A 27,238-nucleotide genomic window follows, 5' to 3' on the forward strand; every position below is an offset into this window, starting at 1 on the left:
ACTCGACCTGATTGGGATTTTAACACTACTAAAGGTAAAGAGAGGCTCTGGGTCAGATTCTGATAAGGGGCCTCTGAGAGGCCGTCAGACAGTCCACAAATTTATCTAAGGTGAGCCAAGTGATACAGAGAAAAAAAATAAAAACCCCAGCAAACATCTAAAAAACTTTTTAAGCTTGTAAGACCTATACTCCTTTTGACCCAAAGCCAGAGAACACCAGTCAGCTGTACACATGACTTTTGTTAACCAATCTGCCCCTGGCATCCCTTAGAAGCTTCAGCCACACTCAGTAACTTTGCGGCCTCTGGCACCCAAAAGCCAGCCTCTATTTGCTTTTAAATAGCCAAGATTTAGAGAGAGGCTTCAAAGGACAACTGACTTAGACACATATGCCTGCCTCAAAGATTCAAGAACTCACCCACCAACTTTAAGGAGATACTTCATAAGACTCTAGAACCTTCCTGGAAAGACCTCACACCCTGATCTGACCACACCTATGGCTGTTAAGGTGGACGAGACCAAGCCGTGGATACATCACTTCCACATTAGGCCTGCCAGGAGAGGGAGGATCTAGCAGTTGAGGTCCCGGCAGAAGAGACTTCCAGGTGAACCGACACAAGAATGATGAAAGGTCACCCCGGACCCCACTGATTTGCTGAAACTGTGACTCCAGCGCTCCTGATCCTGCTCCTTGCTCCTCATGCTCTGCGACACCAACCACTAGCCTCCCTTGCTCTCGGGTACCCAGGGAGGTAATGCAACAAACCTGTCATCAAGCTCACAGTGGCTGGCAAGAAGGCTGGTTAGACTGCTGGTTCTTAACTCCTCTCGCCCTGGACTTAACAGAACTCCTGGTTACTGGACAGGGACTCTGCCTATTCTCACCTCTACAACCACATGCAATCCCTACTGTTACAGGATACATGTTACCCCCAGAGAATGCTTGGTGGGCTTGTACCTTGGGACTTACGCCATTCATTTATGGAAATACAACTAAAGATTTTTATGTTCTAGCTCGGCTGGTATCCAGAGTGACTTATTACTCTAGAGAGGATGTCTTCAACTAGTTAACACCTCCAAACAATGGAGTTAAAAAGGGTGGCCATTTGCATTGTGCTATTAGATTCTCTCCTTGACACAGGACTGGTGGGAGCTGCTAGAGTAGGGGCCTCAACCCTATAAGGCACTACAGATGATGATAGATACAAATACATAAGAGATTTTTTAAAAAGTCCATCATGGCCCTACAGGATTCCCTATCCTCCCTGATAAAAAGTCTTATAAAACAAAAGAGGTCTAGACTTGCTGTTTCTCCAACAAAGAGAACTCTGTACAGCCTTAAATAAAAAATGTTATTTCTATGTGGACCACTCAGGGGTGGTCAAAAAAAAAAAAAAAAAAAAATCAATGGCCTTAGTCAAAAGTAAGAAGACAGATCCTACTGATGTTAACTTTGACTTATGGTCCCTACATAATTAATACTTTAATTAGGTTTGTTAAAGAACAGATTTATTAAACGTCACAAAGATTCAAGATGGCCCAAAACTAAAAGAGAAAATAAAAAGACTACGCTGACTCCATAACAGGCTCAAGTTGACAGTTTAAGAGACTAGGCCTAAGAACTGGGCAAGTCCAGACAAGCCCAGGCAAGTCAGTTATTAGAAAAACCCCAGTTTCTAGGCCCCACACACCAGTAATGGTTCAAAAATGCCTAGAGATAAAAATAAGATAAAGCTCACCCATCCCAAAATTCCCCTAATGTACTTTAAATCCAGCCTACAAACTCACTTGGTTTATCTTGGTAATGGGAGACCCCAACATGAGAGACTTCTACAGAACAAAACACTCCTTATATTTACATACTCTTTAAGACCAGGATATCATTTTTTGGTGAATCATAGACCTTTATGTAATCAGATAGTGACGGGATATTCCCAAAGTCTGCAACAGTACCTGCTTGCTTAACTCAGTTTTTAATTGTCAAACTGTTGATCCTCCTCAAATTGGCTCCCACGTTTTCCAGTCATTGATAGCTTCCTAGCTTTAAAACCTGACAAGATGGTCTATGTTATCTGATACATTTTCTACAGAGAACTAAAGTCCCCCTTTCTACTAAGGAGCCCGCCTTTCTTATATCATAAACATTTACCTCTACTAAAAGATCTTATTGTAAATTACATAATCATTTAAATTAGGAATAAAATTAAAATTCAGGATATATAGTTTTCCTGAATAATTCAGATATTTTATATGCATTTTACAGAGGGCTTGTAACAGTGTATGAGAATAGTCATATTTAAAATATGTAATTCCTAGTTAACTTAGACAAACTAAAACTATAATTTACTGCAATAAATATATAAATTAGTGTTCCTACTACACATTCTCACTAGGAAATTTCCCATCAATCTCCATATAAATAATTCTAATCTACAACACAGACTAACTTAAAAAAATCGTTCACTCTTATGAAAAAATGTTCTACCCCAAATGCCCGTACACTTTTGTACCTTTATGCTCAGCTAAGTGACAAATGCTTGTTGGGTACATTCTCTGGTCTATGGGATCTGAAACATGAAGCCTCCCATCCTCACCCTGGCTCTCTCTCCCTTCTCATCTCAGCAGCCCTGCAAATTCTATTTGCTAAAGTTAGTCATACAGTCTGGGGCCAATCCTCCTTATTGTCTATCAGTTACATCTTTGAATCATCCTTCTCTAAGACAACTTCTGTATATTTAGATATTTCAACATCTACAGAGATGGTCTTCATTTGGTTGTTACATTATGAAACTATTTTTATAGTACTAAAATGCTATTTGTCTTTTCCCATCATTTTTAACATTTTCACTGTTGGTATAAAAGCAACAGTGAGTTAAACAAGAGTCACCTTAGAATACATCAAAGAAATGGTAATGATTATTAGCAATCACTGCATTCTTTACTAGCATTTGCTAAACATTTACAAACTGACTTGGGGCTAGAAAGATGGCTCAGAGGTTAAGAGCACTTGGTGCTCTTCCAGATGACCTGGATTGAATTCCCAGCACCCACATGAAAGCTTACAACCAACTTTAGTTCCAGGGGATATAATGTTCTCTTCTGACCAATGTAGGTTCAGGGCATGCATGTGGTGCATAGATTTACATGCTGGCAACATTTAAAAAAAATAGACTTTCTCTCCTTACAAGACAAAAAAGATGTGTTTTGTCCTTGTCTTGCCAGGGTTTGTATTCTTGCACAAAACATCATGACCAAGAAACAAGTTGGGGCTCTTTAAGCCCTCACCTTTCTTACTCTCCTCTCTAACCCTCCTTCCCCCCGCCCCCGTCTCTCCACATAGCCATGGCTGGTCTCTCTCTTTCTACCTTCTCTCCTTCTTCTGCCTTTCTACAATAAAGCTCTAAAACCATAAAAAAAAGAAAGAAAGAAAGAAACAAACAAACAAACTAGTTGGGGAGGAAAGGGTTTACTCAGCTTCCATTTCCACACTGCTGTTCATCACCAAAAGAAGTCAGGGCTGGAACTCAACCAGGTTAGGAAGCAGGAGCTCATGCAGAGGTCGTGGAGGGATGTTACTTACTGGCTTGCTTCCTCTGGGTTGCTCAGCCTGCTTTCTTATAGAACCCATGACTATCAAGCCCAGGGATGGCACCACCCCTAATGGGCCCTCCCCACTTGATCACTAATTGAGAAAAGGCTGGATCTCATGGAGGTATTTCCTCAACAGAGATTTCTTTCTCTGTGATAACCTCAGCTTGTGTCAAGTTGACACACAAAACCAGCCAGTACAGTCCTGATTGCTAAGTCAAACTAAGAAGACTGAATATTCTATAAAACAAAGAAACCTCTGAAACATACAGAGAAAAAGCAGAGCTCACCTTAGAGCATTTTCTTATCACCTGGCTTGTAGCTTTGTCTCACACATTTCAGACAATTTCTGAAGATGCTAGCAATGAATGAAAGCCAGTGGGTGCACACCAAAAGAACCCCAACAAGAAAGTGCTCTCTTGGGCTAAAAGAGCAGGAAAGGGAAGGCCTGGCAAAGCTTCTAAGGTACTGCACACTCTTTTTGGCCTTGAGGGTTGTGGGGAATCCCTGTACAGTGGGCAATTTTGTATTGAGTGCAGAAGGTTTTGGAATTGAGAGCTAGTAAAGGTAGGGCCAGTGTCAGTTTTATCTGTTGAGGAATGTGGATGGTGGCTTGTTATCTATTTGAAGGTTACTTTTGGGTGGGAGGCTTTTGAGATCTCACACACCCATCAGGCTTCTATGGGAGCAGTTATCTCTTACTGTTGGAAGGCTGCACCCTCTTAAGTTTAAAGGCTTTAGTGGTTTACCATTTTTATCATGCAGGGAGGTACAATGTTTTCTCCAGTGGAAACCTTTGTGACACTGGGGACAGACTGTCTTAGGGGCATTAGGATCTTTTATGGGAAGGGAGTTTTGTGGGCATTCATTCCTTGTGTCCTGTCTCTCTACATTTAAAGCAGACTCCTTCTGTTTTTATTGCTGTACTAAAGCCTGAGCCACAGATGTAATCTGGTGTGTAGACTTACCATATCGCTAACTTCTCAGTCTTCATGTGTGTTCTTTCTTATCTCCCATTCTCTGAATACTGGAATGTTCACATAAACCCATGCAATGCCACAGGACTCATCTGTATCATAGCTACCTGTACTGGTAACTTAATCCAGTCTCAGAGTTTTATATAGTGCCTATACATACGTTTACCACTCCAAAACAAAAATCATCATGCTGGATCATTAAACCAAAACCAACCTGTCCTTCTCATTGTTTCGTACTTGGTCCCAACGATGAGAAAACCAACTGATAATCCGATTCATTCTCTTCGGTCTGTCTCAAATCTTACCACTCATGAAGCTATACATGGTCATGAACATTAGTACTTGGCATATCATGGCTACCACTTATTGTAGTCTGCATGTTGTCTTATGTGAATATGTGTTATATATAACTCTTCTGTTAGGCAAAGCTCCTTTTTAACAGCAGCTCTAACACATTTTTATATCACAAAAGTACCTTCCACAGAGCACTATACAAAATAAGATTCAAAATAAATATATGGAAGTGTATCTACTGCAGTTTTCAAATTAAAGATAATATGATCATATCAAATTACTTACAATATACACAGTCTGGTCCTTGAGATGTTCAGCACTGGTCACTTGCTTAAATAACTGAACAAAGTCATTAAATGTTTCACAGGTCATTTCTGTAGAACACCCTGCATCTGAAGAATTAAGATGACTCAGCTTGTTTAAAATTTGTTCCAAAAGTAGCCTCGAAGTAAAACATTCAACACAATTCACAAAGGCATGCGGCAGCTGAAAACAAAACAGCACAGCAGGGTAAACAGAACATACACAGTGCAGTGTCTGCTGGGTGGCTTCTAATGGCCTCAGTGAGTCTACACCCTACTGTTCTCTATGTGCCCTGTGCCCCAGAGCCTGACCATGTAAAGTGTATCACCAGGTCCTGGGTGGAGAAGTCACAGGAGGTAGCAGCTAGGGCCTGAAGCAGGGCGGTGAGGGAAGCAGCTCGTTGTTATTTCAGGGTCTACATTGTGCTGTAAAGGCCAGCGCTCCAGCTGGGTTCAGCTTCTGTAAAGCAGCTAGTCTTGCCAGTTTTGGCAACAGTGTCCCTAAGATCCCTTGAGGTCTGGGGGAGATAAATGCCATGATGAATATTGTCCCTTCTAAGTCCCTTGAGACTTCCTCAGCCTTTGTAGATAGTTCCTTACTCAAACTCACTTCAGTGATTTGAGTTTTTCATTTGTTTTCCTCTAGCACCCAAAGTAAACTTGTATTTTTCTCTCGAAATATTATTATAAAGAAACCAAACTACTTTTGAATGTTGAAACTCCTAGTGAGAACTTTATTTACTAGAGAAGATTACTTACATTAAATAAATGTTACATTTATTTAGTAGGAAGATACCAACAATATTTGCTTTCACATTCATTTCCTTATGTAGAACACTCATAATGTCTGTTAAAAATAAGTATCTTGCTTATTTTTGTGCTATTTTTGACTCAAATAATAGTATTTTTTCTAAGCATGTATTTGGGCATCTATAACAGAAACAAATCTCTTCTTACATTAAGTGATTGCAAAAAGTAATAAAGTATTAAAAATATAATACATTCCTTAAACATAAAACTCCTTACTGGATTTTCATGCTTTTATTCAACAATTATCTCCAGGATACTTCATAGACAAGTTTTCAAATGCAAGTTTTCAGAGCAACTCAGCAGGCCATCTTAAATATGCATCCTCGGAGCTAAGGCAAGACCAGAGTTAGCAACCTGAAGCTGTGGCCTGCACATCTGTTTCTGTGTACACACTTGCTGCAGATCACAGCCATACCTTCTCAAATAGATATGGCTTACTGCTGGCTTAGGACATAAGTAGGTATATGATAATATTCATAAATAAATAGCATCTAAAATACTTCTATAACTGTTTATAATAAGAACTGCAATTCATTTTTCATGCGTTAACATTTAGTACCTAACAATCCCAAAGCTGACTCTACTTGCCCTGGTTTGCAGATAGAGAAGGCACTGGGTGGTGAAATAAATTGTCTCGATTCATTCCGTCTCTAGTGACGTAAGAATAAAGGTCCACATCAGGGTTAGGGTTATTCTTACCTCTAAAGTTTTCAACAATGTTTGTGTTACATAGGTCTTCCCACTGGCAGTGTGTCCATAAATAAAGATGGACGGAAAGCTGAAATGATGTCTCTAAGAAAGAAAAGACAGGATAACACTAAATCCAAGTTATTTCAGTGGTATATACATATTCTTTTTTTTATTATTATTATTTGGTTTTTTGAGACAGGGTTTCTCTGTGTAGCCCTGTAGTTCCTGGCTGTCCTGGAACTCACTTTGTAGACCAGGCTGGCCTCGAACTCAGATATCCGCCTGCCTCTGCCTCCCGAGTGCTGGGATTAAAGGCGTGTGCCTAATACTTTAAGTTGAACTTAAATTCAACTCAACGTGTGTCCCCTTATGGAATTATCCTATAAAATTATAAGCGACTGAGCAGCACAGATACCAGTGTCAAACAGGGTAGACTCTGATGGCTTCAAACATCTACTGGGGAGACATAAATTTTTAAAATAATTTCAGGTATCATTTCATAAGCAAAAAGGAAGCTCATGACTTTTTGTTTTTCTTTCTTTCCAAAGCTAGATGAAATCTGGAATCCCATCACACTTGTATACATCTACTCTTTGGAGCCTACTACAGTATTCCCTGCCCATACAAGCTTCCATTGCCGTGATTAATAGCATGCTCAGAGGCGTCCTGTGGAGGAAAGGGTTTACTTCAGCTTGACGGTTATAGTTCATCATGAAGGAAAGTTGGGGCAGGAATTCCAGGCAAGAACCTAGAAGCAGAAACTGAAGCAGAGGCCACGGAGGAAGGTGTCTTAATGACTTACTCAGCTTGCTTTCTTCCCTGGAGTTGTACCATTCCCAGTGGGCTGGGCCCTCCCACATCAATCATTAATCAAGAAAATGTCCTACAGACTTGCCTACTGACTATCTGTTGGAGGCATATTTGTTTTCAGTTATGTTCTCTCTTCCCACGAGGGCAAAACTAACCAGCATGCTCCCCTTTTAAACAACGTTCACATTGTCACCTAGAGTTGAAATGAACTCTGACTCCACTGTCACTTAACTTTTCCCCAACATGTGCCACAAGACTGAATCTGGCACAGTGCCACACACAGAGCCAGTGCTCAGAAAATACACACTTGCTAAACATATAAATTAGTCTTCTACGAGCATAGCTAGCTCTTTTTTCTTCTGTAGCTATTTGCTATAGTGGTTCTTTGTATTTCCCACATGCAAACTTCCTTGAAGAAAAATATTGTTTTTGTTAGATGTAGTATTAAATAAGAGCAAAGGTGAAGCCTTTTCTGGGACCCACTGCTAAATCAGCCCTACCTATCTTATTTTGCTAATAAAGTATTCCTCAAAAAAAGAGGAGTACTTTTGGTTAGAATAATCTGGGTTTATCAAGTCCAATGAAGGAATGTACAGAGCATAAACAATTATACATTTCAATAATATAGGTAACTATAACTGAAAGCATTATAACTAGGAACTACAGATGCAGCTGACCTCTAGAATTGCTAACATGACGCCTTTTAGATGGAGGGAAGTACTTTTCCATGACTATTTCATCTGCCACCACAGACGCACTGGATCCGACACTCTGCTGGATGAAAGTACATTTCTAAAGGAAGACTAAATGGCTATTTGTATTTGCTCATCTCCCAGATAAGATCCAAGTGCAATCAATTCTAATTAATGAGCACAATGCAAGGCAACTGAGAGAAATGAATGTTACTTCAGCCTGTGTTCACTTCAGAGGCTAACCTCTCCCCTCTAAATCATCTCATCTGGTCGGCAGGGAGAGAAACCCAAGCGAGACTTCTCCTGGCTTTTATAATTCTAGAAAAGCTGAAGGATTTTAAAGGCTAAACCACAGCGTTACCCTAATTGGCCTTGAAGCCAATCACCTCTCTGTATTTGACCCAATCTATACCTCACTACAACGGGCGAACTGGCGTTTAGTAAACACTCTGCAAACAGACTTCCTACCCAAACCCTGTTCTGCAGCAACTTGCAGTAGCTATTTGGGGCTCACATAATCTCCAAAGTGTGGTCCAAGTAAAAGGAGCACTTCCTAGCCGACGTCCTGTAGAGCAGGCCAGCTCTTCCTCTGCAGTCTCCTTTAAAATAGACTGAGAAGTTTCTTTGGGTAAGTGTGGGGCAGTCATACCGCACCTCCATCTTAACATAAGGGGGATAGCCTACCGCCTCGCAATCCACACAGTACTCCCCCCAAACGGAACGGATCCAGGACGCATTCGCCTCTGGCATTTGGGAAGCAGTCTGACTACAATACCTCTCCAAACAGGGACTGCAAAGTGGACACTTGGGCCTCTCGACAGAGGACCATGCTCTCCAAGTGAGACATTTTGGCGGGCACCACCTGATACTGCAGAGCAGTTGGCCTCCGGTCAGCCCTGCGCCACTCAGGCGTGGTTCACGTAGAACAACCGCAAGCTTTCCGGCCGGAAGCCTGGGCTGGGGGCGGAGCCAGCGCGGTCGAGTGACGTCAGGGAGCCGCGCGACAACGTGGGCCGCTCTAGTCTCCAGGCGGCGGTGCTCAGTGGTCGGTTACTGGTAAGTGGTTATCGCTTCCCACTCTGGCCTGAGCTTTCCAGCCTGAAACCCTTACACAAGCTGAAGGGCGACCTGGGGGCACCTCACCGCCCACCTTCTGTGTCTTCAGTTCCCTCCAGAAAGCCGCACACATAAAAGTACCGACAGAAACGAGTATTCTTTAAAAAAAAATTGGTTTTCCTCTGGCAAGAAAGTGGACAATGGGAACTCTGTGGAACTAACTAAATAAAATCATTTGTTTGTCTTTGCAAGCTTGAAACTAGATGTGGAAGTATTCGAGTGTTAGTGAGGGTAATCAGTAAAATTAACGTTGTCCTTGCACATTTATAGGACACCTGGAAGAAGAAAAGCCTTGAAATGAAAGAATGTATAGGAATAAGAAAATTCGTGTCCAAAGAGAGGGCTTTGGGTCCTGAAAAAAAAATTTGGTCTGGAAACATTGACTCAACTTTTTCTGAATTTTGAGATGTTGGGAGAATCTTTGAACCGTTTATTTATAAACTTCCTTATATAGAACATAAGGACTATAGTAGAGTATTTTTAAGAATAAAAGATAATGTACGCAGTGTCTGCTACACATAGATTTCATAAACAGTGCAAAAAGACAAGGAAAACACGGCACCCATATTAGAAAGAGGCCCATTATGTATTATTGAACAATACAACTGCCTGTGGAGGAAATCTAATTACCACACACACACACACACACTTTGGTTCCAAAGTGGTTGTACAAGTTTGAATTACTACCTGCAATGAAGAAGTATTCCCCTTACTCCACAGCCTCTACCATAAGTAGTTAGTGACAATCCTTTCCCAATCTGTAGGCTGCTGTTTGGTCCTGTTGATAGAGCCCTTTGCCTTACAGAAGCTTTTCAGTTTCATGAGGTCCCATTTATCAATATTTGATCTTAGAGCCTGAGCCACTGGTGTTCTATTCAGGACATTTTCCCTATGCCAGCGTGTTCATGGCTCTTCCCCACTTTCTCTTCTATTAGACTCAATGTATCCGGTTTTATGTTGAGATCCTTGATCCACTTGGACTTGAGGTTTGTGCAAGATGATAAATATGGATCTATTTTCATTCTTCTACATACAGACTGCCAGTTAGACCAGCACCATTTATTGAAGGTGCTTGCTTTCTTTCTTTCTTTCTTTCTTTCTTTCTTTCTTTCTTTCTTTCTTTCTTTCTTTCTTTTTCACTGTATAATTTTGGCTTCTTTTTCAAAGATCAAGTGTTCATAGGTATGTGAGTTTGTTTCTGGGTCTTTGATTCATTTACTTTGATCTGTGAGTCTGTTTTTGTATCAGTATCACACAGGTGTTTTGTATCACTGTTGCTCTTTATTACAGCCTGAGGTCAGGGACTGTGACTCTTCTGGAAGTTCTTTCATTGCTCAGGATTGTTTTGGCTCTCCTGTGGTTTTTGTTTGTTTGTTTGTTTGTTTGTTTCTTATGAAGTTGAGAATTGCTTGTTCAAGGTCTATAAAAAATTGTGTTGGAATCTGTAAATTGCCTTCGGTAGGATGGTCATTTTCACTATTTTAATCCTGCCTATCCTTGAGCATGGGAGAGTTTACATCTAACTGATATCTTCTTCAATTTCTTTCTTTAGGGTGTTGTTTCCCTATTTTTTTTCTCAGACAGTTTATCATTTGTGTAAAGGAAGTCTATTGATTTCTTTGAGCTAATTTTTTATCCAGCCACTTTGCTGAAGTTGTTGATCAGCTGTAGGAGTTCTTTGCTAGAAGTTTGGGGATTGCTTATATATACAATCATATTGAGAGGCCAAGCATACTCCATATTGGGACTGGACTTGATCTAAAAGAAAAAAAAGTTTAAGCACTTGATCTGTAGCTGAACCCAAGTACCAGGAAGGACTCCATGGCTTTTCCTTGGACATGAGTTCCTCTGGTTCCAACCCAGCTCAAACCGGTCAAGTCCAGTTCAGTCTGGTTCAAACCAGTTCATTCTGGCATCCACCGCCCACCACCAAGTCTTGCACATTCCTTTGCCCTCTTCCTCAACTCTTCATGTCCTGGGGTGTTTTCCTGATGGGGCCACGGTGGGGCTTTTGGTGTGGGAATCGAACTCGTGACCCAGTTCGCCAGCCTGTCTGCCCTCTTGATGTCGTTCCCCGCGTGGCGTCAGGTGGAGAGGGCACGGCTTGCAGTGCATCTCTTGGCACTACTGTCCTTCTTGTAGTAGAGTGTAGCGAAGGCAAAGATGTTGAGGAAGGCTCCCACCGTTAATCCTCATGCTCAACTCCTTTGAGTAATCATACTAGAGCCGTCTGGGCCCAGGTCGGGATCCCCAGCCAGGCATCCCTACCTGGGCAGTTTTGAACCCGGAGCGATGGAGGACGAGAACGCGGAGGATGACTTTACAGCAGGGCACCTTGTGGCCTGGCGCGGGAGCCAGGGTGGGGGGAGCATCATGGTACTGAGGTGCCGGACCAGCTCCAGCCAGAACCCCACTTTGGTAGCGCGGTAGTGGTCCTCCTTGCGAGGCTTCTTGATGTGCAGGTACAGCTGAACCACGCGACCTCCTCAAACTGGTTGGGGTGCATATGGATGAACTTGGTGTCCTGGGGCCCTGGTTAGTTGGGGTTGTTGTAGTTCCAAAAGATCCTTACTCACAAGGACCACAGAGACTGCCGCCATCGCAGCAAAACACATGAGGATTTTTATTGATCCAACATGTTGGGGACTCCCCTCTCAGCATGCGGGCCAGAGGAGAGACCAAGAACAAAGAAAGAACACACTTTTTATACCATTTTAAGGGGCAGATTTGAGCAACATGGTTCTCATTGGTGTAGCAAGTAACCCTTTTAGGCATTGGTTGGTTTGTATAGTGACTAAGTAACCCTTTGGCCTAGTGACTCACTTTGCTTGCCCCCATGGTGGGTTATTATGATTTGGTCAGCAAAGTAATAGTACATTTTGAACTTATGGATCAGCTATTAACGTCACAGCTATTAACATAAGGGGAATTCTCGCAACAAGATCAGGGTGGTTTGTGGTCTTTGTCAGAATTCAGTGTGGGGTAGGGGGCAGGAGAATTGCTAATCTTGTTATGGTTATTTCTCTAAGAACAGCTAATACTGTTTTGGTAGCTTCAGGCTTAATCATTTTGACCGCTAAAACTATGTTTTTACATTTATTTAGTCAGCCAGCTTCCTTATCTGGCTCTGTACTTTGCCTGCTAGTTCAGTTTGAAAAGTCCTTTTCTTTCTTTTTTTCTTTCTTTCTTTTTTTTTTTAGTAAATTACATTTTATTTCATTTGCAGAGGGGCCTTGTGGCAACAAGGTGACATAGGACAAACAGCACTCAGGTGAGCACCTGGAAAAGGCTGTTGAAGCACACAGGTGAGCTTGATGCAGCTGCCGGTGAGCAGGCCCGGGGTGGGAGTGGGAGTGGGAGTGGGGGTGGGGGAGGGGGAGGGGAGATGAGGGGAGGAGAGGCAGGTAGGAAGGAAGGCACAGGCTTAGAGAAGCTTCTCTCTGCTTCCCTCCAGGTTGGGACTTTCGAGAGTAGCGCACCCCACCTGAAAACCTGACAGCAGGTGTGTGGACAGTGAGGTCTGCCCTCTCTCTGTTCCACAGGTGGGAGAATTAAACATCACAATGCCCAGTGCCTGCTAGATGAGAACTGATTCCAGCAATGCCGGTCACGCTCTGCTTACGCCTACATCTGCACAGTTCTAGGTGGCTGTTCCATCCCCTCCCCACCCTGGAGTACCCATGGTGAACCTCAGATCCTAAGCGTGACCGTGGTGTTTGGGTGCCATTTCCAGGCTGCTGCTTGGAAGGTCCTTTTTGAAGGGGGAAGGTACTGGATGGTCTTGAATTCATTTTGGATATTACAGGGTCCCCTCCCCCCTTCCTCTTGGGGAAGTTGGTCCAGTAGGTCACGATGTCCTGCAGCTATGGAGCGTGAGAAATAGATGATATTGCCGACTGCCATTGTAAGACCCCCAAAGCTGGGCCTCTGCTCAAGTCCTGGGATGAGCTGGCCAGCACCCCAATGACTCGAGAGAAAACCACACCTGATGCAAACTGCAAGAGGTTTTATTATCAGCTAGCTGAGGACGAACTCCTTGTGCTTCGCAGGGCAGGGGAGTTCGACCCCGAGCAGTAACAGTAGGGGGCTTTCAACAGCTAGCTGAGGAATTGGGAGGAGTTGGGCTACAGCTCTTCTCTGCCAGGTATCCTTGGTAAAATTACAATTATCGCATCTCTGGTTGTAAAGTATAGAAACAAAAAGGCTTTTTGCTGGCTATAGAGAACAAAGAGCTTCTTTCTGGCTGTATTTTTAGAGATCTGGGAAAACAAGCTTGGGGAATGTCCAGGGGCTTTACCTTCCAGGGAGAAACGCTCTAAGTTGGGGTCTCACACCATCAGCAGTAGTTGATATTGGGTACCATCAGTGACCACTTTAAGCCAGGAGCCATCAACTCTGGCTTTTATTGCTTGTTACCATCAGCAGAGGCTGATATTAGGTGCCATCAGTGACTAGCTGTTCTGTTGGGCGTTAACAGCACCCATCTCAGGTCAGAAGCCATCAGTTCTGGGTTGTGTGCATTTCATGTGTGTCTCTCAGGATGGGACAAAGTAAATCTACAGACAGAGAGTTACTTACAGATGTTATTAAGCATACTGTTAAAGAAAAAGGCATTGAAGTTAACACTAGCCAGCTGACTGACTTCAGTTTGTACAAACTTAGTCCAGCTAGTCCTTGTTTTCCAGGAAAAAGAACTCCAGAGGTAGATAGGTAGATACATGAGAGAAAGGATTAGATATTTAAAACTGGTTTTCAGAGACTGGAGGCGTGCCCCTTACAGCGTTTGCTATTTGGAATGTGCTTAGGACGGCATTGGCAGACGGCAAAAAAGCCATATGTGCTCAGGAGACAGTAGGTTTACCTCCTTGTGAGGGTACTCCATCACTACAGTCTCCCTCAGGATCTAAGGACAATGTTTATTTCTCAACAGAAAAGTCTGAGAAAAGTAGCTCAGGAGAGGTTAGTTATGAATCAGAAGAGGAGAAATCAACCTTAGAGGAGGAGTCTGACTCAGAAAAGATGATCAGTGATGGGCCCAACTTGGGGTCCACCTCATGAGCAGGTACCAAACACTGACACTATTACTGATGTTGTGCTCTCAGACAGGAGCCTAGCATGGCTGGCATCTGGGTTTTTGGAGGTTGCAATATATCTGTCTAAGCCCTTCTAGCTTTTACAGTCTCTGTTGAGACGTCAGGTGCAACTCTGATAGGTCTGCCTTTGTATGTTACCTGGCCCCCTTTACTTACTGCTTTTAATATTGTTTCTTTGTTCTGTAGATTTTTGTGTTTTGATTATTATGTGACAGGAGGATTTTTTTCTGGTCCAGCCTAATTGGTGTTCTCTAAGATTCTTGTATAGGTCTATAGAAATCTCTTTAGGTTGGGACCTTTCTTCCTTCCTTTCTTTCTTTCTTTCTTTCTTTCTTTCTTTTTTCTGTGATTTAGTTGAAAATATTTTCTGGGCCTTGGAGCTCTGACTCTACCTTCTTCTATTTCAATTATTTTTATGTTAGGACTTGTCACGGTATCCCAGGTTTCCTGGATGTTTTGTGTCAGAATGTTTTAGATTTAACATTATTTTCTCACTGATGTATCAGTTTGTCCTGTTATATCTTGCATGCCTGAGATTCTCCCATCTCCTGAGTTACGTTGGTGATGCTTGTATTTGTTGTTCTTTTCCCTAGATTTTCCATCTCTAGGATTTCCTCTTTATTGCTTCTCTTTTCACTTTCAGGTCTTGCACAGTTTTATGAAGGAAATACTTCACCTGTTTAATTGTATTTTCCTGTATGTCTTTAAGGGATTCATTTGTTTCCACTTTAAAGACCTCTACCTGTTTGATTGTATTTTCTTGTATTTCTTTAAGGGATTTGTTCATTTGCTCTTTAAAGGCCTCTGTCATCTTTATAAGATTGGATTTAAGGTCATTTTCTTGTGCTTGAGTTGTGTTAGGATATCCAGGGCTTGCTGTAGGAGGGCATGTGTGCTCTGAAAGTGTCATATTACCCTGGCTTTTGTTGATTTTTTTTTGAGGGCCTTTAGCCATCTGGATGGCTTTGGTCCCTGGATGCTCCTGTTGTAATAGATATTGGGAGGGAGGTTAACCTTGATGCTGCTGATTTGCCAGGCCTCTAATGGGTATCCGTGGGTTGTATGGTTCCATATCTGCAGGTCTGTTTGGTTCAGGATCTGTAGATCCCACAAAGGTGGGCAGAGGTGGATGGAGAGTGGAGGTCCTCCTGTGCCATCAGGCTGCTCAGGGCAGCTCGGCTGGCTCCAGAGGTCTCAGCAAGCAGGGAAGAAAAGTCTGGGAAGGGAAGCTTCCCTGTATGGCTTAGGATCCACAGGTCTGATGAAGGTGGGCGGAGAGGAGGGTGGAGAATGGAGGCCCTCCTGGGCTAGCAGGCTGCTCAGGGCAACTCGGCGGGCTCCAGAGCAGGTTAATATTTCTTGTTTGCTGTCTCTGATATGTAACTGCTTTCTCACTTACAGTTACTCTTTTTCTTTTCTCTTTCTTTTTCTTTTTCTTTTTCAACATTTACTATCAGTATCCAAATTTAATTATTATCAAATGAATGGTGTCTTGCCTTCAAGGACCATCAGAGGCTTATATTCTTAGCTGCTTGCCTTCAAACTCTACTTGAACCTGCCCAGCTCCATCTCTGAAACCTTTTACAATTAGCATTAAGCTGGGCTGTCCTAAACATCTTTTAATGAAAAGGAAAAGTTATTTTCATACAATTTATTTTGACCATGCTTTCCCTTCTCCCAATCCCCCCAGATCCTCCCCACTTACCCACTCACTAGCATCCTGCCCTTTCTTTATCTTAAAAAAAAAGAAGAAACACACACACAAAACCACAAAAATCACCAGGCAGTGGTGGTGCATGCTTTTAATCCCAGCACTTGGGAGGCAGAGGCAGGTGGGTTTCTGAGTTTGAGGCCAGCCTGGTCTACAGAGTGAGTTCTAGGACAGCCTGGGCTACACAGAGAAACCCTGTCTTGAAAAAAAAAAGAGTCCAACAACAACAACAAAACAAAATCCAGTTCATTTTGTGTTAGCCATCTATTCCCCAGCGAGGGACTCTGACAGAGCATCTCCTTATCCACAAACAGTTGTCCTTTTATCAGTCATCCAGGCACCCTGAACAGCTATCAGAGGGGACAGCCCAGACATGATGGAAAGTCAGTGGGATTAATTTCTTGTGGTGACACATTTAACCAGTCAGATACAGTACATTGCAGGACAGCAGGCAGACACATTTCCATCCTTTGAATCTACACAGTCACATAGATAAGTGTTATGGGTTTTTCCCATGGGCTGCCCTGAAATACTCGGTACGGTAGCCTGGAAAAATGTCACACGAGGAGGAGATATTATGAAACTTAGGGCATTACATTTAATTGCATAGCAAGCATATAACCAGACAGCCATCTCTCTGGTCCTTCACCTACTGTTTGTATCCATTTTAAAAGGAGTTTTGGCCTTTCCCTTGGAATTTATAACATTCTTAGTTAATCATTATGCACATTTATTGCTTGAAGAATACTGCAAAAATTTAGCCTTCACTTTCAAATTTTGTACTTTTATTGTAGTATCTTTTGTTTTTTAATGTGTAATAAAAACATAAAACACATGCTACAATTTTGCTTTAAATAAGTGTTAAAAGTAGTGGGAATATGAAGAAAATGAAGATATCTAGTAAGCCACTTGCCCATTTAAATGTTGGTAATCATACTGATATCCAGGATTTATTCTAAAAAGATTGATTTATTTATTTTATGTGTGAGTGCTCTATCTGCATGTACACCCTAATGCCAGAAGAGAGCATCAGTTCTCATTACAGATGGCTGTGAGCCACCATGTGGATGCTGGGAGTTGAACTCAGGACCTCTGGAAGAGCAACCAGTGCTCTTAACCACTGAGCCATCTCTCCAGCCCGGTTGCCAGAATTTTTACTCTCTAAAATATAATTAAATTGTACTGCTACCCCATGACTTGTCTTATATATTGAACATCACACATTTTGGTAGTTAAATATCTTGGAATGACTACAATAAAAACATCAAATGCATTTATATTAGCATTTATATTATATTTATATTATGTAACTATTTCTGCTAGTTCTTTGGGCAAATCTGACTTTTTGCTTGGTTGGTTCATCTGTTTTAATACAGATGTATTCAACATGTCCTCTCAGCTTTTGTTTGAGAAGAAACCCACGTTCACTTTCAGTTCTAGCAGGTATTTTAGCTGAGCTTAGCATTTGGAAGACTTTTGTTTCCTCAGCATTTAAAATTATCATTTTACTGATTTCTAGTTGAATGGTTTGGGACGGAAAATAATAGTTATTTTTCCACCTAATGTATATATTTTTTTTAGCTATCTTCAAAATGTTCTTCTTGTGTGATTTTCAGCATTTTGGACGTGATGATCATAACTTTTAATTTTGTTTTTGTTGTTAATGATTCTCAGAGATTATGGGATCTTTAATTTGATATGTTTTGATCTTTTAAAAGAAATCCTTAGTCATTCTCTCTTCAAATAGTTCTATTTTCTTTCTCTTCTCTTCTGAAATTTCACTTACACATGATTCTGTTGAGTACGTTCCCTTTCGGTGCTTTAGTCCATCAGCCACACTCTCAGTCGATGCCTTTTCAAATCTGGTCATTTCTGTTGGTCCATAGTCAAGGTTCTGCTGCTATGTTCTTCCTTCGGTTTATCAGATATGCTGATGAAGCTATCAAACGCGCCCACTGTCTGTCACTGTGTGTGTGAATGTTACTATTCTCCTTCTGTTACCACACACCTGACAGGAAGCACATTTCAGGCTTGCTTGTTTGGGCTCAGGGTTTGTGGGTACATTTTAAAATGATGGGGTAAGCATGGCAGCAGGACCCGTGGAGGCAGGGACGTGAGGCTTGTATCTGAGCGAATCAGGAAGTAGGGCTCACAGAGTTACATGACACAGGGCTAACCTCCTCAGGGATCTGCTCCCTCCAGGTGACCCCTGCTTCTCAAACAGTGTCATCATCTGGAAACCGATTCAACACAGGAGCCTTTGTTGACATTTTATATCCAAACTACGATACAGATGGAGTGCTCTTAATATGTCTATTTCATTTTTTTCCCTTAAAAGTTCTCATCTGTTGTTTATCTTTATATCATTTTACAAATTCTTTAGCTTATTAATCAGAGCTTTAGTTTGTTTTGCTTTGCTTTGTTTTTGTTTATTTGTTTGAGACAGTTTCACCATGTGGTCCTGACTGGCTTGAAACTGGCTGTGTAAACCAGACTACACTTGGATTCACAGAGATCAATCTGCCTCTGCCTCCTGAGTGCTGGAATTAAAGGTGGTGAGTCACCATATCTCTTAATCCGTATTTAAATTCCACATCTGATGTCTTACACACCTTATTCATCTCAGCAATCTTGTTGCTTTCCTGTCTTTTACAGTGACTTGTTTCATCCTGCTCTACCAAAGAATCTCTTACATAGGTATGCTGGTACATAGTTGGAATTCCAGAGCTCAGGAAAGTGAGGTAGGAGGATTACGATTATAAAGCCAGCCTGAGTTAGCAAGATCACATCAATCAATCAATCAATCAATCAATCAAACAAACAAAAATTTGAAAACTGTGGCTGACTTGTACATTTTTATTGAACAATATCCATCATGTTCTGAGCAGTCGAGATTGGAGTAAATGGTATTTGTACATGAGGATTAATGTGAGAAACTCAATCATATAATCAAGATTAAGTTAGACTACTTTCATCTTCAAAATTGTCCTAGTGTTCCTTAGGCTTACAGTGAGGAGTGAAGAACTGGAGACAAGGTTTGTTGACTTTCTGACAAAGGCTCATGATTGTTTTCTATAGAGGACAGGGGTTCAAGCAAGGCTTTCAAATTTTGATTTGTGTGTGTGTGTATGTGTGTGAATAAGATGTGCACAAGCATGCATGGGTTAGGGTACATATGTGTGTGTGTGCAGAAGCATATGTGCTCCTGTTGAGACCAGAGCACACTCTCAGATGTTGTCCTCAGGAAATCTATCTTTCTCCATTGAGAAAGTATATCTTATTGGTCTGCTTTGGCTTGGAGCTTAACAATAACTTTAGACTGGCTAGCTATTGAGTCCCTGTTGTCCCCTCCCCAACACTGGGATTAACAGTGCAAGTGACCACACATTATTTATTTCATTGTTTTATCCAGTGTTTCAGCTGCATGTATGTGTGTACCATGTGCATGCCTTGCACTCTTGGTGGTTGCTACATCTACTCCAGTAGTGACACGCATGACAGGCCTGAAAGCCTGGAAGCAGTCACGAGGCAAAGAGTTCCAATGAAACTTTGCCTCTTGGAACCTTGGCATTCCCATAGCCCATATACTCAAAACCTGTCCTCACGTTAGTCTGGTGTATGGATCCGTGTGCTCTCTTTCAATATTGTTTTAATATAAGTGCCTTTTAGGATTGATTTTGACATATAGCTAAGCCTTCCTCAGTGTTCCAATGTCCCAGGCAATCCTAGAAGCCGACCCTGAGCTTGGAATTCAATTAGAATGTTACCTATTCAGTAACATTCAAATTCACTTCTAGTAGAGACAGTGAAACTAATTAGGCATTACAATTTACTTGAACAGAGCTAGAAAAGCTCAGGGCTAGTCTGCATAGTGATTACTTAGGACAATAGCCGAGTCACACCCAAACACAGGACTACACAATGGCCTAGGAAATAGGTGGGTTGTAGCATGAAAGGGTTAGTAGAAGGGAATTCCCCTGGTGCAGGTTTTTTCACTAGGCCCAGAGGAATAGCATAATCAGGTATTTACTAAAGGACCCCTGATGATGGGTTTAACAATAGACTAGCATTGTATCAGAGCATTCACCTGGCTCCTGTGTTTAGCTGATCTTAATTACAGTTGTTCCTATTCTCAGTTGTAAACACAGCCTGGCGTCTGCCATCTTTTTAATGTATGCTTTCTTTTTGTGTGTGTGTGTCAATGTAACTTGGCGGATGTGTTCCCCTGGCTTTCTTGTTTTTTGTTTGTTTGTTTGGTTGGTTGGTTTTTTTTTCGTTTTTTTCTGTATTAAAAGTCTGGTGTTTGCTTGGAAAAACTTACATTCAGATTCAGCACTCCCTTGTGTCTGTGTCTGTTTGTCAGTGACCCTTGCTCACCTGTTCCCTGCAGATCAGAGACCCAATAGAGGTTCATCTGTAGCAAGTGGTTAGGAAAGGGTATTGGATCTCCTGGAGCTAGGCTTGCAGATGATTTCAAGGCAAGGACTTTGCCAGCTGAGCTAATTCTTCATAAGGTGACCAGTCATTCTTTTTCTTCCAGACCTGCTGTGGTAGAGCTTCTCTCTTCCTCCATTCTCAATGTTTCTTGTGAGCATCCAGTGGAGGTCACGAAGATAAGCTGCTTGCTGTCTATGTCTTCATGGTAGCCACTGCAGACTTCTACTTTAAACTGAGTGCTTTAACTTGTCCGTATGGTATATATAGGTTATTTCTTCATCTTTTTTGCCATAGGTAAGAGAGTGCCTCAGGACAACTCTATCTCTGTGAGCCTGTTTATTTTCAAATTTTAAACCACTTTGTTTCTGTATGATCTCAGCTATTCAATGGCCTAAAGAATAAATATAGCATTTATCTAGCTTTATTTGTTAGGTGGGGGGAATAGTCTTTCCAGGTTTTCACATTCTAGATAATGTGACCAGCTACTTTTAAATATAGGCTCATATGTCTTCTTTTGTCTCATGTTCCCCTTTATGCATCCTTCTACTCTTGGTTAGTGTAGGCTTAGACTTTTCTTCCAAACCTACTTTATCTATGGTTCTTAAATGCTTCAACCTCCTTTCTAGCCCACTGACCTGAAGTAGGGGATTGTGGACCTGTTTAATGGTAGTTCTTTGGGTTGATTCCACTCTTTATTTCAGGATATCAGCAGCTCAATTCAATAGCAAACACCAAAGATGAATCAGTAGTGGCAGCATGATCCAGCAGAAACAGCAAGGCTTCACTGAATTGTCAGTGGAAGTAGCCAGAGTCAACCAGAATACCATGAGAAGTTCTTTGGCGCATTTCTCTCTACAAAGTAAAGACCAGTGAAGAAGTAAGGCTAGCAAAGAAGTGAAGTGTTGCACAGTGTAGCAATGCAAGAGCACTCTCCCACTGTTTGTGGGGTTCTAGTTATATTCTTTCTAAATATCACATGTCTGAAGAGTCTGTTTTCAGCAACAAGACAGCTTCCAGAAAAACATCACATGACATAACTGAGTTGTTAAGAAACTAAACATTTCCACCTCAGGTTAGAACTTTGAAATAACTTTGATTGTTGATTAAGAAATCCTTAAGTTTTTTTCCATTCACAACCCCTTTATTCTCACAAATTTTTTATGTCCTTTCTGTATATAAATCAATATATAGAGTAGATTCACTAATTAAACATTTAATGATAGTGATAAAGAAATGTATTTAAAACAATTCTTTGAGGTAAATATAATCTCATCACTTTTTAAAGACAAAAGTAAACTTGTACCATGATGCAATGGATTTGCTGCTTAGTTTTGATATGAACAATTAAGTCTTGACAAAACATTTGATACCTAACATTTCCCAGAGTTAAAAAGTGGTCAAGATTTTGATTTTACAGGTTGTCAATGCTGAGACTGCCATTTCCCATATATGTAGCAGCAGAAGTGTGTCTAGGAACATCTCAGAAATTGTTGGATAGTCTGTTCTTGTCCTAAGCAAAAATGTATTTTATACCTTTTTATATAAAAATAAAATTACCAGCTCACACAGTAATTTTAAATATCAAAATTCTCTGATCCAAAGTTATGCAATTTTGATACTATCATTTCAAGGAATAGCAAAAAAAAAATACGTGTTATTTTCAGTAGTAAACCATTATGTTTCTATAAGAGCAGAAAATTTTGTGTGCACACTAAAACACTTCAGTATATAAAATAAGACATGTTAACTCTGAGTGGAGGCAGTGTTGATGGTGTTGTATAGTGTTCTGCTCAGTGCAGATGATCATCTTGTGTGTTGAGAACGAAGCCTGCAGTGAGTTGAACTATACAAAGTCTGTGAGTGCTGCCAGAGATGTCTCAGCTTCATTGTAAGTTTGATTTTGAATTAAGTTTTGTCCATTGCACATTCAGAAAACCTACAGTTGGCATTTGCTTGTGTGGCCTCATATGGGTCATGACCTATAGTTTAAGAAGCTGAACTCTAGATTTTTGGGAAAGCAGCAGCACCAGATCCAAGATGGCGGCCAGCAGGAGGCTGATGAAGGAGCTTGAAGAGATCCGCAAATGTGGAATGAAAAACTTCCGTAACATCCAGGTTGATGAAGCTAATTTATTGACTTGGCAAGGGCTTATTGTTCCAGACAACCCTCCATGTGATAAGGGAGCCTTCCAGCAGAGTATCCATTCAAACCACCCAAGATCACATTTAAAACAAAGATCTACCACCCTAACATCGATGAGAAGGGGCAGGTCTGTCTGCCAGTCATTAGTGCTGAAAACTGGAAGCCAACCACCAAGGCTGACCAAGTAATCCAGTCCCTCACAGCACTGGTGCATGACCCCCAGCTTGAGCACCCACTCCGACTGACCTAGCTGAAGAATACTCTAAGGACTGTAAAAAGTTCTGTAAGAATGCTGAAGAGTTTACAAAGAAATATGGGGGAAAGCGACCTGTGGACTAAAATGCCATGAGTGATTCCAGCAAGTTTGAGCAGAGACCCCAGCAGTGCATTCAGACACCCCACAAAGCAGGACTCTGTGGAAATTGACACGTGCCACCAACTGGCATCCGCTTGTGGCAGTTACTAACTTTCTACAGTTTTCTTAATCAAAAGTGATCTAGGTAACCTGTAAAGAAGGATTAAAAAATTCAGATGTTCTAAAAAAAAAAAGAAGAAGAAGAAGAAGAAGAAGAAGGTGAACTCTAGGAAACCAAACCTAAGAAATTCATGGCCACGCTCCAACGTCATGAAACTTCTCCAACTTCCTCAAAACAAGAACCAAAAAAACACAACAAATCTCCCAAGTGTTGTAACGGTTGTCTATATTCACATCACATCTAAAATTTTGACCTTGCGTTCTGCTTGAGTTTTGGGTCTCCAACTAAATCAAAACATCCTAATTTGTTTCCACTTTCCCTCACTTACTAATGTGGCATTTACTGAGGAACAGGCATATATTGTACCAGGATGCTTTGTAGCCAAGAGAAACATTGTAACTGTTCTCACAAACCCTCCAGTCACATGAGAAGATGGACTGAAGATGGAGAAATGCTTATTGAGGGCAAATCATCTTCAGCCCCAGTAAACAGCAGTTGTTTAATACATGTGTGAAATACCGATTTTGTGTAATTACTTTCCTCTTCATTTTACATTTGGTTTAAGACATAGTGTCCCCGATATTATTATTATTTTGGAGATTCATTCAATATAGTCCCATAAAACATTTGTTTTTGTTGAGCAAATTGTAAAAATGTAGTTTTGATGTATCTTTATTGTAGGACCACAGTTTCCATATGTCGTATTTTCTGAGAAGTACTAATATTTATTAAAAGTCTTATATCCCAATGAATACTGAAAGATTTTTTTCAGTTCATCTCAACTCAAATTTATTCAAATGATACCGTTTTAAAATTTTAATCTCAGAAAAGAAAGAAGGGCTGGGTAGTGGGGGCTCATGCTTTTAGTCCCAGCACTTGGGAAGCAGAGGTAGGCGGATTTCTGAGTTTGAGGCCAACCTGGTCTACAGAGTGAGTTCCAGGACAGCCAATGCTATACAGAGAAACCCTGTCTCGAAAAACCAAAACAACAACAAGAAGAACAAAACAAAACATACACAAACAAAAAACGAAAAAAGGTAATGCAATAAATGGACAGCCAAAGTGATCTAGATTTCTTCAACAACAGATTCAAAATATTTCTAAAACGATGCTTGTTCAGTTGCTATTCAAGATTACTAGTCCCTGGCTCCCCAGCCAGAGGCTTGTGAGTCTCAGTTCTGCCCTGCTGTTGAAGGTTAAATTCACACTAAAGACTTCAATGCCCCCAATCAGCAGGAAATACTCTAATGATAATTCTGTTCCCTTTCCAAACCCCTGGTTGTTTATTAATAATAAACAAAAAAAGGAGGAAATGTAGGGTACAGGGGGCAAGTCCACTTCTGGGTTTGAAAACCTACCAAAACCCCACCAATTCCTTAGCATGAAATCCCATCAATCCCAGAACTCAAAATCCCAGCAATCCCTGGGCTTGGCTTGAAATCTCACCAATCTCTGCTCTGGAAAACTCTCCCCAAGGAAGCCCTATATAAGCCTGCCTCCCGCTGAGTTCCTTGATGTTCCTATTCAGCAAAGGCAGCCATCTCTTGTGTCTTTTTTTTTTTTTTTGGTGGGTGGGTGAGGTTTTTTTGTGCGGTGTGACTTTGTGTTACTGCTTAGTGCTGGACTGCTGAGATACCTTTCCTCTCAAAGCTGTAACACTTCCACTAACAATGAATGCTCCTGCTGTGAGCAGTTGGTGAAAACATCTCTATGTATAATCCACCTGTAGTGGCTATTCCTGGTTGTCAACTTGACAATATTTGGAATGAACTACAATCCGGAATTGGAAGGCTCACCAGTGACCCTTATCTGGAGGCTTGGAGATCCTTATCTGGATCTTGGTTTGAAGATCTTGAGCCATAGTGGCTATGGATTCCAGAAGATTGAATCTCCGAGTTAAGGAACACACCTTTAATCTGGGCTATGCCTTTCATCTGGGATTAAAGGTGTGGTGGAACACACCTTTAATCTGGGCTACACCTTTTGCTGGAGACAATATAAGGACATTGGAAGAAGGGAGTCTAGCTCTTGCTCTTGCTCCTTCGCCTGCTTGCTGCGTGAGACTGAGTAACTGCTAGATCCTTGGACTTCCATTCACAGCTGCGACTGAACCATTGTTGGGAATTGGGCTGCCGACTGTAAGTCATCAATAAATTCCTTTACTATTTAGAAATTATCCATAAGTTCTGTGACTCTAGAGAACCCTGACTAATACAGAAGTTGGTACCAGGAGTGGTTCTAGAGTAACAGAAGTACAAGGATGAATCTTTTAAAATACTGGAATTGGCTTGTTGATCCACCAGCACTTTCAACTATTGAAACCTCTCCAGATTCTCTCCCTCCTGGGAGCTCAGAGAATTTTGAAGACCCATGGTTGAAACTATATTCCGAACTTAAAGAAGCTAATGCCCTTGATTTTCTTAATGAATTAGGTGATTCAGTGCACAAAGCTTTCTACAAGATGGGGAAAAAATCGAAAAATGATTTTACTGGCTGGCTGCTCTTAGTATATGTGGAAAAAATGATGAATGAAAGGAAGGAGTTGTGTGATAAAATCGAAAGGCTCCAGACACAAGTAAACGATCTAAAAGTTGCTAAGTGTGTCCTTGAGGAGAATCTTCTCTCTTGTAGCAATAGAGCTCAAGTTGCAGAAAATCAAACAGAAACTCTCATTGTAAGGTTGGCTGAACTACAGAGAAAATTCAAGTCTCAGCCTCAGAGTGTGTCGACAGTTAAAGTAAGGGCTCTAATTGGCAAAGAATGGGATCCTACAACATGGGACGGGGATGTGTGGGAAGACCATGTTGAAGCTGAGAATTTTGAATCCTCAGATTCTCAAGGGTTTGCCCCACCTGAGGAAGTAGTACCCTCAGCCCCACCTCTTGAAATAATGCCTTCCCCACATGAGGAAATTAATTTTGCAGAGTCTGCTCACGGCCCACCAATAGTTTCTTCTAGACCTGTAACCAGACTCAAAGCAAAACAGGCTCCTAGAGGGGAGGTAGAAAGTATAGTCCATGAGGAAATTCGCTACACTACTAAGGAGCTTAATGAGTTTGCTAATTCATTCAAGCAGAAACCTGGTGAATATGTGTGGGAATGGATTTTAAGGGTGTGGGATAAGGGTGGAAGGAACATAAAACTAGAGCAGGCTGAGTTTATTGACATGGGTCCTCTGAGTAGAGATTCTAGGTTTAATATGGAAGCTCGCATAGTTAAAAAAGGTGTCAAAAGTTTGTTTGAATGGTTGGCTGAGGTGTTTATCAAAAGATGGCCTACTGGAAATGACTTGGAGATGCCTGATATTCCGTGGCTTAGTGTTGATGAAGGGATTTTAAGACTTAGGGAAATTGCAATGCTAGAGTGGATATATTGTGTAAAGCATAATTGTCCACAATGGGAAGGTCCAGAAGATATGCCTTTCACCAGCTCTATAAGACGCAAATTGGTGAGAGGGGCACCAGCACATTTGAAGGGTTTTGTTCTTTCCCTTTTCCTTGTGCCAGATCTTAGCATTGGAGATGCTTCTGCTCAATTAGATGAATTAAATTCACTGGGTTTAGTTGGATCCCGAGGTAACAAGGGCCAGGTGGCAGCATTGAATCGCCGGAGACAAGGTGATCCTAGTTATTATAATGGACAGCGTAGACAAAAGAATGTTTATAATAACATACCCAGTAATGGTCAGCACAGGAGAGGTGAAATTTATAATGGCATGACTCGCTTGGACCTTTGGCACTGGCTAATCAATCATGGTGTTTCCAGGAATGAAATACATAGGAAGCCTACTGCATATTTGTTTGATCTGTATAAGCAGAAAAATTCTCAAACAAATGAAAGAAAGGCTACATTAGATCGTGGTAAACAGCAATCTCGGCCAGTGAATCAATTTCCAGACTTGAGACAGTTTGCAGATCCGGAACCCCTTGAATGAAGGGGTGGCCAGGTTCCTCTGAGGAAGGATCTTGATAAGACACTCAAAGGTTTTGCTGTTACCCTTTCTCCAGTTCTTCCCCAGAGGGACCTACGGCCTTTTACAAGGGTAACTGTACACTGGGGAAAAGGAAATAATCAGACTTTTCGGGGTCTGCTGGATACT

The 27,238-nt window shown here is 41.4% G+C and overlaps 1 protein-coding gene, 2 long non-coding RNA genes and 1 pseudogene across 5 annotated transcripts in view; 2 read left to right on the forward strand and 2 right to left on the reverse strand.

Moving 5' to 3' along the window:
- Orc5 (origin recognition complex, subunit 5) overlaps positions 1-9,085 on the reverse strand; it is a 63,859-nt gene extending 54,774 nt beyond the window's left edge. The window contains exons 1-3 of one of the 2 annotated variants that reach the window (NM_011959.3): positions 8,939-9,085; positions 6,671-6,763; positions 5,145-5,345 (exon numbers count right to left, since the gene is read on the reverse strand). In NM_011959.3, the coding sequence (NP_036089.1) occupies positions 5,145-5,345; positions 6,671-6,763; positions 8,939-9,010 (366 nt within the window). In that variant the 5' untranslated portion in view covers positions 9,011-9,085. The remainder of the gene's footprint in view (positions 1-5,144; positions 5,346-6,670; positions 6,764-8,938) is intronic. The other variant, XM_006535716.4, reaches the window with a different exon arrangement.
- Positions 9,086-9,159: 74 nt separating this feature from the next.
- On the forward strand, positions 9,160-16,918 carry 6030443J06Rik (RIKEN cDNA 6030443J06 gene). Its single transcript, NR_102315.1, has 3 exons — positions 9,160-9,219; positions 12,506-12,584; positions 12,734-16,918. It is a non-coding gene; the product is annotated as an RIKEN cDNA 6030443J06 gene (long non-coding RNA).
- Positions 16,919-17,382: 464 nt separating this feature from the next.
- The window catches only part of Gm42225, a 31,042-nt gene continuing 21,186 nt past the window's right edge, over positions 17,383-27,238 (reverse strand). Inside the window, exon 3 of the long non-coding RNA XR_880870.2 lies at positions 17,383-21,372. This is a non-coding gene — a long non-coding RNA (predicted gene, 42225). The remainder of the gene's footprint in view (positions 21,373-27,238) is intronic.
- Positions 22,526-23,200, forward strand: Gm9057 (predicted gene 9057; annotated as a pseudogene). The gene has a single exon (NR_163852.1). The product of NR_163852.1 is annotated as a predicted gene 9057 (transcript).

The sequence above is a fragment of the Mus musculus genome, chromosome 5 (genome assembly GCF_000001635.26).
Source record: "Mus musculus strain C57BL/6J chromosome 5, GRCm38.p6 C57BL/6J".
Lineage (NCBI taxonomy): Eukaryota > Metazoa > Chordata > Mammalia > Rodentia > Muridae > Mus > Mus musculus.